The sequence below is a fragment of the Coregonus clupeaformis genome, chromosome 20, assembly GCF_020615455.1.
Source record: "Coregonus clupeaformis isolate EN_2021a chromosome 20, ASM2061545v1, whole genome shotgun sequence".
NCBI classification, from domain to species: domain Eukaryota; kingdom Metazoa; phylum Chordata; class Actinopteri; order Salmoniformes; family Salmonidae; genus Coregonus; species Coregonus clupeaformis.
The window spans coordinates 32,881,354-32,897,571 of NC_059211.1; the positions used below are offsets into that span (position 1 = coordinate 32,881,354).

General features: G+C 46.1%; 1 protein-coding gene across 1 annotated transcript; it reads right to left on the reverse strand.

Moving 5' to 3' along the window:
• Positions 1-1,095: 1,095 nt before the first annotated feature.
• ttr (transthyretin (prealbumin, amyloidosis type I)) lies at positions 1,096-7,108 on the reverse strand. The gene is made up of 4 exons (XM_041840237.1): positions 6,964-7,108; positions 4,606-4,745; positions 2,349-2,484; positions 1,096-1,261 (listed from the first exon to the last, which is right to left on the reverse strand). The coding sequence occupies exons 1-4, from the start codon at positions 7,027-7,029 to the stop codon at positions 1,154-1,156; spliced, it is 450 nt and encodes a 149-aa protein (XP_041696171.1). The 5' UTR covers positions 7,030-7,108; the 3' UTR covers positions 1,096-1,153.
• Positions 7,109-16,218: the final 9,110 nt, after the last annotated feature.

The window sequence follows — 16,218 nt, forward strand, 5'->3', positions numbered from 1 at the left end:
ATACCTTAATTCGTTGTAGCGCCTACTCATGCGCCACACAGTCTCGCAGCTCTGTCTTGTTCTGCAATTTCGTTGGCTATAATCATGTGCTATATAACCAACCCCCCCGACATAACAGACAACTTTTTACATGGTGAAGCCGACCGGTTAGCCATCTTGTCAATCTTCCACAATCTTTGGTATAACAGCCAGTGAAAGAGTCAACTAGAGTTGAACTGTTAGACTTTGTAAAGTTGTTTTTCTTTTTGTCAACAAAAGATGAATAAACAACTTCATTGCCAGGTTCTGGGAAACACCTCTGAAGTCTTATGTATTTTTAAAAAAATGTGTTCTTTCTCTGCATCTCTCACCACTGGTTCTTATGCTGCGTTTATAACCAGGTGGGAAAGTGGTAATTACCAGTTGGATGCATTCATGTGCTTAGAACTTGTTGAGAAACGCAAAATGGCTAATGGCCAACAAGCTGCGTCAACCATTAACTAAAAGTACAACTATCATGCTTTTAAACAAATTAATTTTCAAAAACCATATTAATAGATAGCTTTTTATAAATAATGTTTTGTTGCATTTAACTGCATTTCCTTAGTAGGTGATGTCAGAGGTCAGTATGTGGGAGAAGTCGGAGCTCAGAGATGATAGACGAGGTTCCCAGTAGTAATTACCAGTTGGAGGGGTGTTAAAGTGGAGTTTTCGCAGTCGTATATGGTAAATACCACCTTCCCACTTGGTTATGAACTCAGCATTATAATAACATTGTCAAAAGGCTGTACATGGAGAAGTAACTGTGTGTAATACAATACATGCTTAACAAGTTACATTATACAGTACCTGTAGGCTACCCACTGATTAACCATCACCACTATTATTCACTTTCATTACCATAGTAAACCTACACAGTAGCTTATAGAAGGGAGCTGAACTAATCCATGAATGTAAATGATCTTCCGGCAGGTGGCTGGTACTCATACGAGACGCTCGTCCTTCAGCCGATCAGTGCAGACAGTGGTCACGCTATATGTAGTTAGACAATGATGAATGTGAGTATGTTGGTGAATGCTTGTGGCATTGTACGTTAAACAAAGGAAGGCTCAGTCAGTCGTTTACCTGCTCTTTATTTGTTAAGTTTGGTCAGGTGTGTATCAGGTGTGTTGTGTCACTCATGTGCGTTCATCACGACAGCCGTGGTGGTGTAGGAGAAGGGACTCAGCAACAGGGCCAGGGTGTAGTGACGATGTCCCTCCGCGTGGGCCTCGAACACCACCTGTACACGCACGGCACATCAGTTTGTACTGCTATTTTACTTCTATGAATTCACTCCCACAGACCAACATCCAGGAAGACAGGTTACTTTTTTCCAACTAGGTCTGTGAACTATTTCCATTGAGGACAAACAACATTGTAGAGTAGCAAACAAAAATATATTGATACAGGTCAAAGCCAGTGTGCTGTCTTAAGCAATTTAATCACATCATGGCATTTCATATAATTCATAATATAAGGGATATTATTGTCACATTTTCGATTATTTTCTTTTCCCTTTAGCCTGCAAATTATTTTGTCTCTGATTTTTAGGTCCAAATGTTTATATGGTTAGTCTACTTTCCATGGTGAGTCATTTCTGTTTATCTATGGTGAAAAAACTGGTGTAGTTGTAGATGTAATATAGTCTTTAGGCATGTTACTGAGTTGCGAATGTCCACTGTCTGGCCTACTACACACATGTTGTACAATCGATTTGACAGATATTTTTGATGAATATTTCTGCACAAAATGTTCACACAACCATTCAGTTACAGTTTAGTCATTTAGCAGACACTCTTATCCAGAGCGACTTAGTGAGTGCATACATTTTCATACTGGCCCCCCGTGGGAAACGAACCCACAACCCTGGCGTTGCAAGCGCCATGCTCTACCAACTGAGCTACACGGGACATGTACAGTTGTACAATCTGTATTAATAAGGAGACGGGACACCATAGTAAGATTTTTTTTTTTACGGATATGGTTACAGCCCACTTGGCACATCAACGTTTCCACGTCATTTCAATGAAATTACGTTGAACCAACGTGGAACCAACATTGAATTAGCGTCTGTGCCCAGTAGGAGGAATTTCAGGTACACTTGTTAGAAAAAAAAGGTGCTATCTAGAACCTAAAAGGGTTATTCGGCTGTCCCCACAGAGGGTTCTACATGGAACCCAAAAGGGTTCGCCTATGGGGACAGCCGTATAACCTTTTTGGAACCCTTTTTTCTAAAAGTGTACTGTAGTACATCATGCTACACAACCTTAGCTTGTCCTAGGTCTCTGAGAGCAGTGAGAGGGTTAAAGGTTAAGGATTGTACTCACTTCAGCAGTTTCGTGGAAAGGCGTGGTTCCCTGAGACTTCCAGTAGGCCTTAGTGTCAAACTCAACACGGTACACCCCCGACTGGAAGTCCTGCTCTGAGATCAGATTATGGACCTCCCCTGTCAAGTCTGTCACTCTGAGAGAGAGAGAGAGATGGGTGTCACAGTTTGAAAACTATTTTATAGATTAGAATCATAACTTTTGTCATGAGAGCTTCAAGTTCCTTGGTGTCCACATCACCAACAAACTATCATGGTCCAAACACACCAAGACTATTCCCCCTCAGGAGACTGAAAAGATTTGGCATGGGTCCTCAGATCCTCAAAAAATTCTACAGCTGCACCATCGAGAGCATCCTGACTGGTTGCATCACCGCCTGGTATGGCAACTGCTTGGCCTCCGACCGCAAGGCACTACAGAGGGTAGTGCGTACGGCCCAGTACATCACTGGGGCCAAGCTTCCTGCCATCCAGGACCTCTATACCAGGCGGTGTCAGAGGAAGGCCCTCAAAATTGTCAAAGACTCCAGCCACCCTAGTCATAGACTGTTCTCCCTGCTACCGCACGTGCAAGCGGTACCGGAGTGCCAAGTCTAGGTCCAAAAGACTTCTCAACAGCTTCTACCCCCAAGCCATAAGACTCCTGAACAGCTAATCATGGCTACCCGGACTATTTGCACTGCCCCCCACCCCATCCTTTTTACGCTGCTGCTACTCTGTTAATTATTTATGCATAGTCACTTTAACTCTACCCACATGTACATATTACTTCAACTATCTCAACTAGCCGGTGCCCCCGCACATTGACTCTGCACCGGTACCCCCCTGTATATATAGCCTCCCTACTGTTATTTTATTTTACTTCTGCTCTTTTTTTCTCAACACTTTTTTTGTTGTTGTTTTATTTTTACTTTTTTTGTTAAAAATAAATGCACTGTTGGTTAAGGGCTGTAAGTAAGCATTTCACTGTAATGTCTGCACCTGTTGTATTTGGCGCATGTGACCAATAAAATTTGATTTGATTTGATGTGACTTACTTTAATATGGCGACTGTTATTTATCGAATCACCGAACTATGTTTAATTGTCACTCGATTAAATTAATCATGTAACAATTAACTCATTAGGAATTTGGGGCACCACGGAATAAGTTGTTTAACGAGTTACCATCTCCCGAAATAAACGTTTAGAAGATGTATATGTTATATATCGATAAAAGTCACTTATGAAATAATTGCCTCTTATCAGTCTCATTCTGAACGTCGCATAATCCTTGAACCTGCAAGAACCCCAACCTTATTGATTAATCAGCTTCTAGTGCATTGTCTTCTTCTTCACCTCGTGTAGAGGTTGAGAGTTTCAGAGTTTCTTCATTTCAAACGTGTGGACTAACGTCTCATGTTTTCTGGTCTAACCATTTTGTAACGTGTTGCTTCAGCTTCACGCTTCCTGGTCTGGTAGAAATTCAACCATTTGCAACATCCGGCTTATACCGTAATCTGCTTGGTCTTCCTTTAGCAATGGAGTTGTAGTTTTAAACCATTTTGTAATGTTTAGCTCTAGCTTCGCGTCTGCTGGTCTAATATTAATTTGTTTTTCAAGGCTTTTTATGCACTCGGGGTAAAAGGGGCGTTCCATCATGTTTGTGCTCATCTGGGCGTGGCCACTGACTGAGAACAAATCAATAGGGAAAACAATAATCTCATCTAGAATGCTAAAATCACATTGTTATCTTCACAAAAGTATTATTATACATAATCATTCATTTTATACAACAATTAGATGCAAACCTCATAACTGGGAAGTGTACACCCCCAGAGATACAGTTATGTTGTTCCACCGTCTTTAATGACATCACAACATAGTAACGAATTTGACATGATTGTTCTTTAAGTCCCCACCGACCATTTCCCACATTATTTTAAGTAGGAATATTGTTTCATTATCCACTTTTGGATGTTGCAGTCTTGGCGGGAAGACTTCCTTTGTTCAACAGGGAAATTCCCTCTCCCAATACTGCATGGCATGGAAATTAACGTTTCTGCAAGGAATTTACGACCGGTCATAAAACTGGCCCCCAGAAGAGGGGGTGTTCAAACCTTTGCCTAGCCGGCATCTTTGATCCTCAGCCCATGAGGCCAAGTCATGACACATTTAATGATGAAATTGGTTTTAAAATCCTTCAGAATGCATATTATTATTAGTTTAAATAAGTCAGTTAACAACATTGCCCAAACAGTGGTGCATCCTCATACGTACCCACTAGCAACCTGTGCCCAGGTCATTCCATTGACTCGTCGGGAGACACTCAGTGCCACGGAGCCCGCTGGTACACCCTTCACCGCATCCAAAATCTTCACCATCAACGGGCAGTGAGTGTCTGACTCCCCGTGCTTGTCCTGGACCACAAACCACAACCATGGTTATAACTATAATACAATCCATGAACTGGCTGGAGCACAAACAACAAACCAACCGTCACACAATGCACACAGTATCACAGTCATTCAAGACTTAACACAATCATAACTAACAATACACATAACACAGGGCCTAGTGTACAAAGAAAAACACTAGAAACAACATCCTGGACACTGGGAAGACTGACAACACAAATATAAACACCCATGGCTAGCCAGACAGACAGACAGATAGCCAAAAAGTAACTCTGACCTTTTAACCATTAGTTGGCGCCAAGCATTGGCACACCCATTGGCACACCCCTTACAAAAAAATTGCAGTTTTTAAACTGCAGTAAAAGTGCAGTAACTGCAGTCGACTGGTATTTTGGACACAGTAATTGCAGAATTATACTGCACTCTAACTGCAGTTACACTGCAAAATTACTGCAGTAATACTGTATTTGCAGCATACTGCAGTTATACTGCACTCTGACTGCAATCTTTTTCGTAAGGAACAACTCTGCCAACAGGGTCAGAAATACAGACATGGCAGACAGAAAGACAGTAACCTAAAGTAATGCATTCTGTCATCACTTCTGGTCAGACAAGGCTGCTAGTAGAGGTCAGACTACAGGTCAGATAATAGCCACAGAAATGAGGTACACACAGACCTATACCATGGTTAGAAACATTTAACCAGTCGTAATCTCGGCACTCAGAACCAAATAAATGATGTTACGGCTTTCACAAGAGATAAAACCAGTCATGAAATAGAAGGCTTGGAATATGGGCTCGACTTTCTAAGTATGAAAGTATCTGACAAAGTAAGACATTACAAAACTGTGCCATTTTGTAATGTCTGAGCTTTGGATTTTGAGGATAGAAAATGGTAGGTAAGCATAGGCAAGGGATAACAGGAACTTTGTCTGTTCCAGTGCTCCCATGTAAAATGGAGGAGGAAAGAGTGAGGACTACTCTTTCCAGCTGATTTTTGTCAAATTTCCAGTGTAGTTGGAGGACAAGAAGGTCAAAGTGCGGATGTGGACCAGAGAAAACATACTGATGGTAAACACTACTGCCCGTAATGCATGCACACACACACACACACACACAAAGATGCTGATAGCATCTGACAGTGTTGGGGAAGCTACTCTGAAAATATAGTTTACCAAGCTACCAATTACTTCACACTGGAAGAAGTTAAACTACCTACACTAAAGCTACCCTTAAGAAAAATATAGTTTACTTAACTAAAGTTACTGTGAAAAGGTAGTTCACATCATCTGAACTACTTTGTGATAAATTATCATGTCTACATTTGAAATGTCATAGATTACAAATTGCAAGAACAGATCACTCTGGACTCAGATGTTAACAGAAAGTGTAATTTGGCCGATTAAACACAAAAACAATGTTTTAAGTGACAATTATGCAGGTCTGATGGCAAAACATAGAGAAATGATTGTCTACTTCACCTTTATTTTATTTTTGCAGAAAAAGTAGTGTGTAGTTCCCGTAGTTAGCTAAACCTCTACATTTGCTACTGCAAAATGTAGTTAAATTACTAGTTGAACTATATGTAGTTCATTACTCCCCAACACTGGCATCTAATATCTCAACTTCAAACACAAAGAACTGCGCAAATGTTTCATATTCTAGGAATGACTTTTTATGATCTAGTACTGTACGTTTACACAGCTAACAAACCTAATCAGTTTACATAGCTTCCCTATCTTGCATATTGTTATCTATGATTTGAATTGCATAGTTATTACATTGCAGAATGTTAGCAAAAGTACCTGCTGTCTATCACTATACACGCCACTGCCAAACAAATAGAGATTCAGAGTACTTCATACCAATCTCAAATATGACACAAACTGTAGTAGGCAGTAAGTCATTTGGTCATGCTTCCCTTTGTTCTAATACCCAGAGGGACCTTGGCCAACGTGCTCTCTATACACAATAACACACATTATGTTAGACCAGTGTTTAAGTGTTCCTACATCCAGGTTCTGGAGGATACACTAAGATACACAGTAGTATTACAAGTACAGTAGTCACCACCTATATAGGATCGCTAAAGAACAACCTTTACATCTGTCCGTAGTACAACCGTTTGGTTTAATATGCCCTGACAACATGCCCTGACAAGCCCACACTGAATGGTACTGTGACCCCTGACAAAGACAGACAAATGCCCACACATACTCACCACTGGGGCAGTGCTACAGAGGAGGACAGCAGAGGCTAGCAGCACACAGAGCAGTGAACTGTCCATTTGGAGCAATAACTGGTTGGCGGCTCTAACACAGGCAAACCTATAGACTGACTGACATAGAATTGGGCAACATACCCCTATCTGGTACCTTTATACACTCAAACTCCCACCCCCCCACCCGCCCGGTGCCTGACCAGGGAAGCCGGTGCCTGCATCTATTGACTAAGTCAATAATGAGGGAATCAGTAACTCTCACACACAAATCATGCTTTGTGGCCATCTTATAAAAATGGGATTAGAAAGAGGATAAGAGGATAACGTAGGTGCCAGTCTTCTAAGATTACAGATTAGTCTAACCTGGAACAACAATGGATGGGTCCAATCCAGCAGCGGAAATAAATGTCACCTTAATGAACCCGGAGATAGAATTACAAACCACTTTCTCTCAATGCCCAGACCCAGATTTACATGTCATTAGGTGAAATTACATTGCAGAATGTTAGCAAAAGTATCTGCTGTCTATCATTATACACATCACTGCCAAACAAATAAAGATTCAGAGTACTTCAAACCAATCTCAAATACGACACAAACTGTATGTCACGCTGCTGTGTATAGGTGTGGTGTGGAATCAGGCGCAGGCAGCAGAGGGTAAGTCCAACAAGACTTTACTTAGCACAAAAATAATCCACAACAGCCCGGAGGCAAAAAGACGCACACAGGCGTAATGCAAGCGCACACAAAGGTGCGTAAATCTCTCCTAAACACAAGGAGGAAACTACGGAAAATAGCGTACCGTAACAGGTAGCGCAACAACGACACGAACAATCACACACAACACAAACCTAACAACAAGGAAACTAAATAGGGTGCTAAACGAGACCTAACACAAAACAGGTGTGACTAACAGACAAAACCAAACAAACACGAAACATCGAGCGGTGGCAGCTAGAACTCCGGAGACGACGACCGGCGAAACCTGCCCGAACAAGGAGGAGGGAGCCGCCCGGCCGAAACCGTGACAGTACCCCCCCTTGACGCGCGGCTTCAGCGCGCGCCGCCTCCGGCCTCGGGGACGACCAGGGGACGCGGAGCAGGGCGCGCAGGATGACCACGATGGAATTCGGTCATCAGGGACGAATCCAGAATGTCCCTCCTTGGCACCCAGCACCGCTCCTCCGGACCGTACCCCTCCCACTCCACGAGATATTGAAGACCCCCCATCCGGCGTCTCGAATCCAGGATGGTCCGAACCGTGTGCGCCGGAGCCCCCTCGATGTCCAACGGGGCGGAGGAGTCTCCTCAATCTCAAAGTCCTGGAGTGGACCAGCTACCACCGGCCTGAGGAGAGACACATGGAACGAGGGGTTAATATTCTTGTAATCAATAGGTAGTTCTAACCTGTAACACACCTCGTTCAATCTCCTCAGGACTTTAAAAGGCCCCACAAACCGCCGACCCAGCTTCCGGCAGGGCAGGCGGAGGGGCAGGTTTCTGGTTGAGAGCCAGACTCGATCTCCAGGTGCGTACACTGGCCCCTCACTGCGGTGTAGGTCGGCGCTCGTCTTCTGTCGACGTATGGCACGCTGCAGATGGACGTGTGCAGCGTCCCACGTCTCCTCCGAGCGCCGCACCCCCTCATCCACAGCGGGGGCCTCGATCTGGCTCTCATGCCATGGTGCCAGAACCGGCTGGTACCCTAATACACACTGAAAAGGGGTTAGTTGGGTGGAGGAGTGGCGGAGAGAGTTCTGTGCCATCTCGGCCCAGGGCACATATCTCGCCCACTCCTCCGGCCGGCCCTGACAATATGACCTCAGAAACCTACCCACATCCTGGTTGACTCGTTCAACCTGCCCATTACTCTCCGGGTGGTAACCCGAGGTAAGGCTCACCGAGACCCCCAACCGTTCCATAAATGCTCTCCAGACTCTGGAGGTAAACTGGGGGCCTCGATCGGACACTATATCCTCGGGCACCCCGTAATGCCGGAAGACGTGAGTAAATAGAGCCTCAGCGGTCTGTAGGGCCGTAGGAAGACCCGGCAGGGGAAGGAGACGACAGGCCTTCGAGAACCGATCCACAACGACCAGGATGGTGGTATTCCCCTGGGAGGAGGGAAGATCGGTAACAAAATCCACCGAGAGGTGAGACCAGGGTCGTTGTGGAACGGGCAGGGGCTGTAATTTACCCCTGGGCAAGTGTCTGGGCGCCTTACACTGGGCACATACTGAGCAGGAGGAGACATAAACCCTCACATCCCTGGCTAACGTTGGCCACCAGTACTTCGTACTAAGACAGTGCACCGTCCGGCCAATACCCGGATGTCCAGAGGAGGGGGACGTGTGAGCCCAATAAATCAGCCGATCCCCGGACCTCGAGCGGGACGTACACCCGACCCACCGGACACTGGGGAGGACTAGGCTCGGTGCGTAACGCCCGCTCGATCTCCGCATCGACCTCCCCACACCACCGGTGCCACCAGACAAGACTCCGGTAGTATGGGGATGGGCTCCACGCACCTCTCCTCCGTGTCATACCGACGGGACAGAGCATCTGCCTTCCCGTTCTGGGACCCAGGGATGTAAGTGATCTTGAACACAAACCGGGCGAGAAACATAGTCCATCGAGCCTGGCGAGGATTCAGCCTCCTAGCTGCCCGGATGTACTCCAGGTTACGATGGTCGGTCAGAATGAGGAAAGGGTGCTGAGCCCCTCAAGCCAATGCCTCCACACCTTTAGGGCCTGTACTACGGCTAACAGCTCCCTGTCCCCCACGTCATAATTCCGCTCCGCTCGGACTGAGCTTCTTAGAATAAAAAAGCACAGGGGCGGAGCTTAGGTGGTGTACCGGATCGTTGAGAAAGAACTGCCCCGATACCGGCCTCAGACGCGTCCACCTCAACTTGGAAGGGTAAAGTGGGATCCGAGTGCGCCAACACCGGGGCCGAGGTAAACAGGTCCTTCAGTCTCCCAAAGGCCCTGTCCGCCTCAGCTGACCACTGCAAGCGCACCGGACCCCCCTTCAGCAGAGGCGTTATGGGAGCTGCCACCTGTCCAAAACCCCGGATAAACCTCCGGTAGTAATTCGCAAAACCCAAGAACCGCTGCACCTCTTTAACCGTAGTTGGGGTTTGCCAATTACGCACGGCGGACACACGGTCCACCTCCATTCTCACCCCCGACGCAGACAACTGGTAACCCAAAAAGGAAACTGACTCCTGGAAGAACAGACATTTCTCAGCTTTGACATACAGGTCATGCTCCAACAGTCTCCTCAATACCCTGCGCACCAGGGCTACATGCTCGGCCCGAGTAGCACTGTACACAAGAATATAATCTATGTACACCACTACTCCCTGCGCCTGCATGTCCCGGAAAAGTTTGTCTACAAACGATTGGAAGACTGATGGGGCATTCATTAACCCATATGGCATGACGAGATACTCGTAATGGCCGGATGTAGTACTAAATGCTGTCTTCCACTCATCGCCCTCCCTAATGCGCACCAAGTTATATGCGCTCCGGAGATCCAATTTTGTGAAGAACCTTGCCCCGTGTAAGGACTCCGTCATAGTCCCAATCAGAGGAAGTGGATAGCTGTACTTCACCGTCACCTGATTGAGACCGCGGTAATCAATACACGGACGCAAACCTCCATCCTTTTCTTCACAAAAAGAAGCTCGAGGACGCGGGAGAAGTGGAGGCCCGTATGTATCCTTGTCTCAGAGACTCGGCAATGTAAGTCTCCATTGCCTTTTTCTCCTCCTGTGACAAAGGATACACATGGCTCCGGAAGCGCTGCTCCTGTCTGGAGGTCTATCGCACAATCCCCTTGTCTATGAGGTGGCAACTGTGCCGCTCTGGTCTTACTGAACACGAGCGCCAAATCCTCATACTCAGGAGGAATGTGCAGTGCTGACATCTGGTTCGGACTCTCCACCGAGGTCGCCCCTACGGAAACACCCAGACATAACCCCTCACACTGAGCAGACCACCCTTTAAGAGCTTTCTCTCGCCACGAAATAGTAGGATCATGGGTCATCAACCAGGGAAGCCCCAGTACCACTGGATACGCAGGAGAGTCGATCAGATAGAGTTGAATCGTCTCCTCATGACCCCCCTGCGTCCTCATCCTAAGTGGCGCTGTGACCTCCCCAATCAACCCAGATCCTAACGGACGACTATCTAGGGCATGTACAGGAAAGGGTTTGTCGACTGGAAGGAGGGGAATCCCTAACTTAATACAGAATCTCCGGTCTACAAAATTCCCAGCTGCGCCTGAATCGACTAGCGCCTTATGCTGGGACCGAGGTGCAACCTGTGGGAAACAAACAGGTAAGGTAATGTGCACGACAGAAAGCTCTGGGTAAGTAGGGCGCCTACTCACCTGGGTGGACTCCCCCACTGTACGACCGGCTCTCTCCCTCACCAGGGGACCCTCCCCAGCACCTAGCCGCGGTGTGCCCTCCGCGCCCACACTTGGTGCAGGAGACTGCCCCCCTCGGGCTCCTACCTCCTCTCCCTCTAGCGCCAGCACCTCCAAGCTCCATCGGACACTGCTCGGAGGCGCTGGAGGGTGGAATGGGAGGCCCCCACCTGGGACGTCCGCGGGTCACCAGCAGGTTGTCCAGTCTGATGGCCATGTCCACCAGCTGGTCAAATGTTAGTGTACTGTCCCTGCAGGCTAACTCCCTGCGGACGTCCTCCCGAAGGCTACATCGGAAGTGGTCTATGAGGGCCCTCTCATTCCACCCCGCATCAGCCGCTAGAGTCCGAAACTCCAGTGCGAACGCCTGAGCGCTCCTCATCCCCTGTCGGAGGTGGAATAGACGTTCCCCCGCCGCTCTCCCCTCTGGTGGATGGTCGAAGACCGCACGGAAGCGACGGGAGAACTCCGCATACGTGACGGTGGCGGCGTCTATTCCCCTCCACTCAGCGTTGGCCCACTCCAACGCCTTGCCGGTGAGACAGGAGATGAGGGCGGACACGCTCTCGTATCCCGAGGGCGCCGGGTGTATGGTGGCAATGTAGAGCTCCACTTGTAGGAGGAACCCCTGACACCCGGCAGCGGTGCCGTCGTACGCCCTCGGGAGCGAGAGCCGAATCCCACTGGGTTCCGGTCGATGGACGGGCTGGTTGTCCGGTGGTGAAGGTGATGGTGCGATAGGTGGGGCTATGGGAACCCCGCTGGTCTCCCATCGACGGAGGGTGTCCATGACGCCCTCCAAGGCGTGCCCGATCCGGTTGATCCGGTGCTCGTGTCCAAGGAGACGCTCCTCCATGGGGTCGACGGGTGCTCCTGCTGATTCCATCTGGTGGTGTGTGATTCTGTCACGCTGCTGTGTATAGGTGTGGTGTGGAATCAGGCGCAGGCAGCAGAGGGTAAGTCCAACAAGACTTTACTTAGCACAAAAATAATCCACAACAGCCCGGAGGCAAAAAGACGCACACAGGCGTAATGCAAGCGCACACAAAGGTGCGTAAATCTCTCCTAAACACAAGGAGGAAACTACGGAAAATAGCGTACCGTAACAGGTAGCGCAACAACGACACGAACAATCACACACAACACAAACCTAACAACAAGGAAACTAAATAGGGTGCTAAACGAGACCTAACACAAAACAGGTGTGACTAACAGACAAAACCAAACAAACACGAAACATCGAGCGGTGGCAGCTAGAACTCCGGAGACGACGACTGGCGAAACCTGCCCGAACAAGGAGGAGGAGCCGCCTCGGCCGAAACCGTGACACTGTAGTAGGCAGTAAATCATTTGGTCATGCTTCCCTTTGTTCTAATACCCAGAGGGACCTTGGCCAACATGCTCTCTATACACAATACCACACATTATGTTAGACCAGTGTTTAAGTGTTCCTACATCCAGGTTCTGGAGGATACACTAAGATACACAGTGGTATTACAAGTTCAGCTCTTGAAGTAAAACAAAAACGTTTTTTTCCTAAAGATGACAGATTGACAGATTGACTCCTCAATAATTAATAAGAAAATAATCATCCAAGGCCCTAAATATCTCTTGACAAAGTTATTTTATAACATTGTCCTGTTCCAATACTTCCTCTCCTCTCTTCGCTATTGATAGAGAGGGTTAGTGTACTGTAATGTGTCAAGCTACTGTCATACGGTATCTTCTTACATTTTGCCTGCAGATGGAGCCAAAGCATATATAGCTCATGTTGTTTAGCGATAAACCACCCGGGGAGGCCTACAGTCATGGTCAAAAGTTTTGAGAATGACACAAATAAAATGTTTCACAAAGTCTGCTGCCTCAGTTTTGATGATGGCAATTTGCATATACTCCAGAATGTCATGAAGAGTGATCAGATGAATTGCAATTAATTGCAAAGTCCCTCTTTGCCATGAAAATGAACTTAATCCCAAAAAAACATTTCAGCCCTGCCACAAAAGGACCAGCTGCCATCATGTCAGTGATTCTCTCGTTAACACAGGTGAGAGTGTTGACGAGGACAAGGCTGGAGATCACTCTGTCATGCTGATTGAGTAAGAATAACAGACTGGAAGCTTTAAAAAGGAGGGTGGTGCTTGAAATCATTGTTCTTCCTCTGTTAACCATGGTTACCTGCAAGGAAACACGTGCCGTCATCATTGCTTTGCACAAAAAGGGCTTCACAGGCAAGGATATTTCTGCCAGTAAGATTGTACCTAAATCAACCATTTATAGGATCCTCAAGAATTTCAAGGAGAGAAGTTCAATTGTTGTGAAGAAGGCGTCAGGGCGCCCAAGAAAGTCCAGCAAGCGCCAGGACCGTCTCCTAAAGTTGATTCAGCTGCGGGATCGGGGCACCACCAGTGCAGAGCTTGCTCAGGAATGGCAGCAGGCAGGTGTGAGTGCATCTGCACGCACAGTGAGGCGAAGACTTTTGGAGGATGGCCTGGTGTCAAGAAGGGCAGCAAAGAAGCCACTTCTCTCCAGGAAAAACATCAGGGACAGACTGATATTTTGCAAAAGGTACAGGGATTAGACTGCTGAGGACTGGGGTAAAGTCATTTTCTCTGATGAATCCCCTTTCCCGATTGTTTGGGGCATCCGGAAAACACCTTGTCCGGAGAAGACAAGGTGAGCACTTCCATCAGTCCTGTGTCATGCCAACAGTAAAGCATCCTGAGACCATTCATGTGTGGGGTTGCTTCTCAGCCAAGGGAGTGGCCTCACTCACAATTTTGCCTAAGAACACAGCCATGAATAAAGAATGGTACCAACACATCCTCCGAGAGCAACTTCTCCCAACCATCCAAGAACAGTTTGGTGACGACCAATGCCTTTTCCAGCATGATGGAGCACCTTGCCATAAGGCAAAAGTGATAACTAAGTGGCTCGGGGAACAAAACATCGACATTTTGGGTCCATGGCCAGGAAACTTCCCAGACCTTAATCCCATTGAGAACTTGTGGTCGATCCTCAAGAGGCGGGTGGACAAACAAAAACCCACAAATTCTGACAAACACCAAGCATTGATTATGCAAGAATGGGCTGCCATCAGTCAGGATGTGGCCCAGAAGTTAATTGACAGCATGCCAGGGTGGATTGCAGAGGTCTTGAAAAAGAAGGGTCAACACTGCAAATATTGACTCTTTGCATAAACGTAATGTAATTGTCAATAAAAGCCTTTGACACTTATGGAATACTTGTAATTATATTTCAGTATACCATAGTAACATCTGACAAAAATATCTCATAACACTGAAGCAGCAAACTTTGTGAAGACCAATACTTGTGTCATTCTCAAAACTTTTGCCCACGACTGTATATTCAGTAGGTTGGAATGTTCAGAGGCTGACATACAGATACAAATGTATAGTATAGAACAGACACTGATCACTATTCCCCATCTGCCAAGTTCTGGTTGGCTAACAAAGCAGTAATTTTGCCTGTTCACTACTCTGCAGAACACTGAAAATAGATACATTTGGCTTCTTCAACCTGCCATGCCCTGTCATAACCACTAGAAGAGCTATTAGAACAGGAGTAGGATATGATCAAGGAAAAAGGGAGGAACAGACTGTAAAAGAGAGGGTGTGATGTATAAATGTGTTAAAAGGTCAAAGGTATGCAGAAGAGTATATCAGAGTATTTCCATATAAATCAGGACAGTCTGTGGCAACAGGTGCATGTGCTATTGAGAAGTGTATCTGTTGGCCCGTGGTTGGAGAGTTTTGTGGTTCAGTGTGTGAAGTCGCCCTGCAGGTCTCTTCATGTTTGTTTTACTGCTTCTCTTCTCACTGCCCCGAGGGGACTCATAATAGACATGATCTTTTATGACACCTATGAGAACCATAGACCTAAGACAGTTTGCGTCTCAAACGGCACCCTATTCCCTATATAGTGCACTACTTTTGACCAGAGCCCTATAGGCCCTGGTCAAAAGTAGTGCACTACAAAGGGAATAGGGTGCCATTTGGGACGTATAAACACTCAGCAGTTTATTGAGCTGGAACTGACAACAGCGAAAAACAACATTGGCTATAAAAGAGATTAATACGCATTAATAATTATCTCCGCATTTTTTCACCAAAACATTTATTTAATAAGCATGTTCAGAAAATGTATTTCATTTATTATATTTGTTAAAAAAAGGAGACAAAACATTCAACTTCAGAAGTTCCAAACATCAAACCATCGTTGGCATTCCATCATTGTTAACTTCATCAAGTTAGTTACTTCTATAATATAATTAATTGTCAATTGATGTGGTCAATAACAAAAACAATGGTGTCTGTGTTGGTGTCTGTGTAGTGATTCCCAGTGCTATAGTGTATGATGATGTAGGTATTATTTTTCACATTTATTTTCCCCCATTCAAGTGCAGGCTTGTATCTCAGCATACCCCACTCTAATGTCTTATGATTTACAATAATGATATTTAGGTCGTTTCTGTTTGAAAAAAGCTGACACCCGTTTACTTTGTAGTAAGGCTGAAATAAGACCACATACCACAAAACCCGAAAGACCAAACATACTGCTTTACATAAAAGGTCAACCATGATTGAGAAACCTATGACTGACAAACATATAGCTGTGAAGCAAAACCAATGAACAAAGACCTATAAACAGAAAAAACTGATCTATATTTCCCATCTGCCAAGTTCTAAAGGTTGGTTCATAAAGCAGTAATTTTGCCTGTTCACTACTCTGCAGAACATTGAAAATAGATACATTTGGCTTCTACAACCTACAATGCCCTGTCATAACCACTAGAGGAGCGA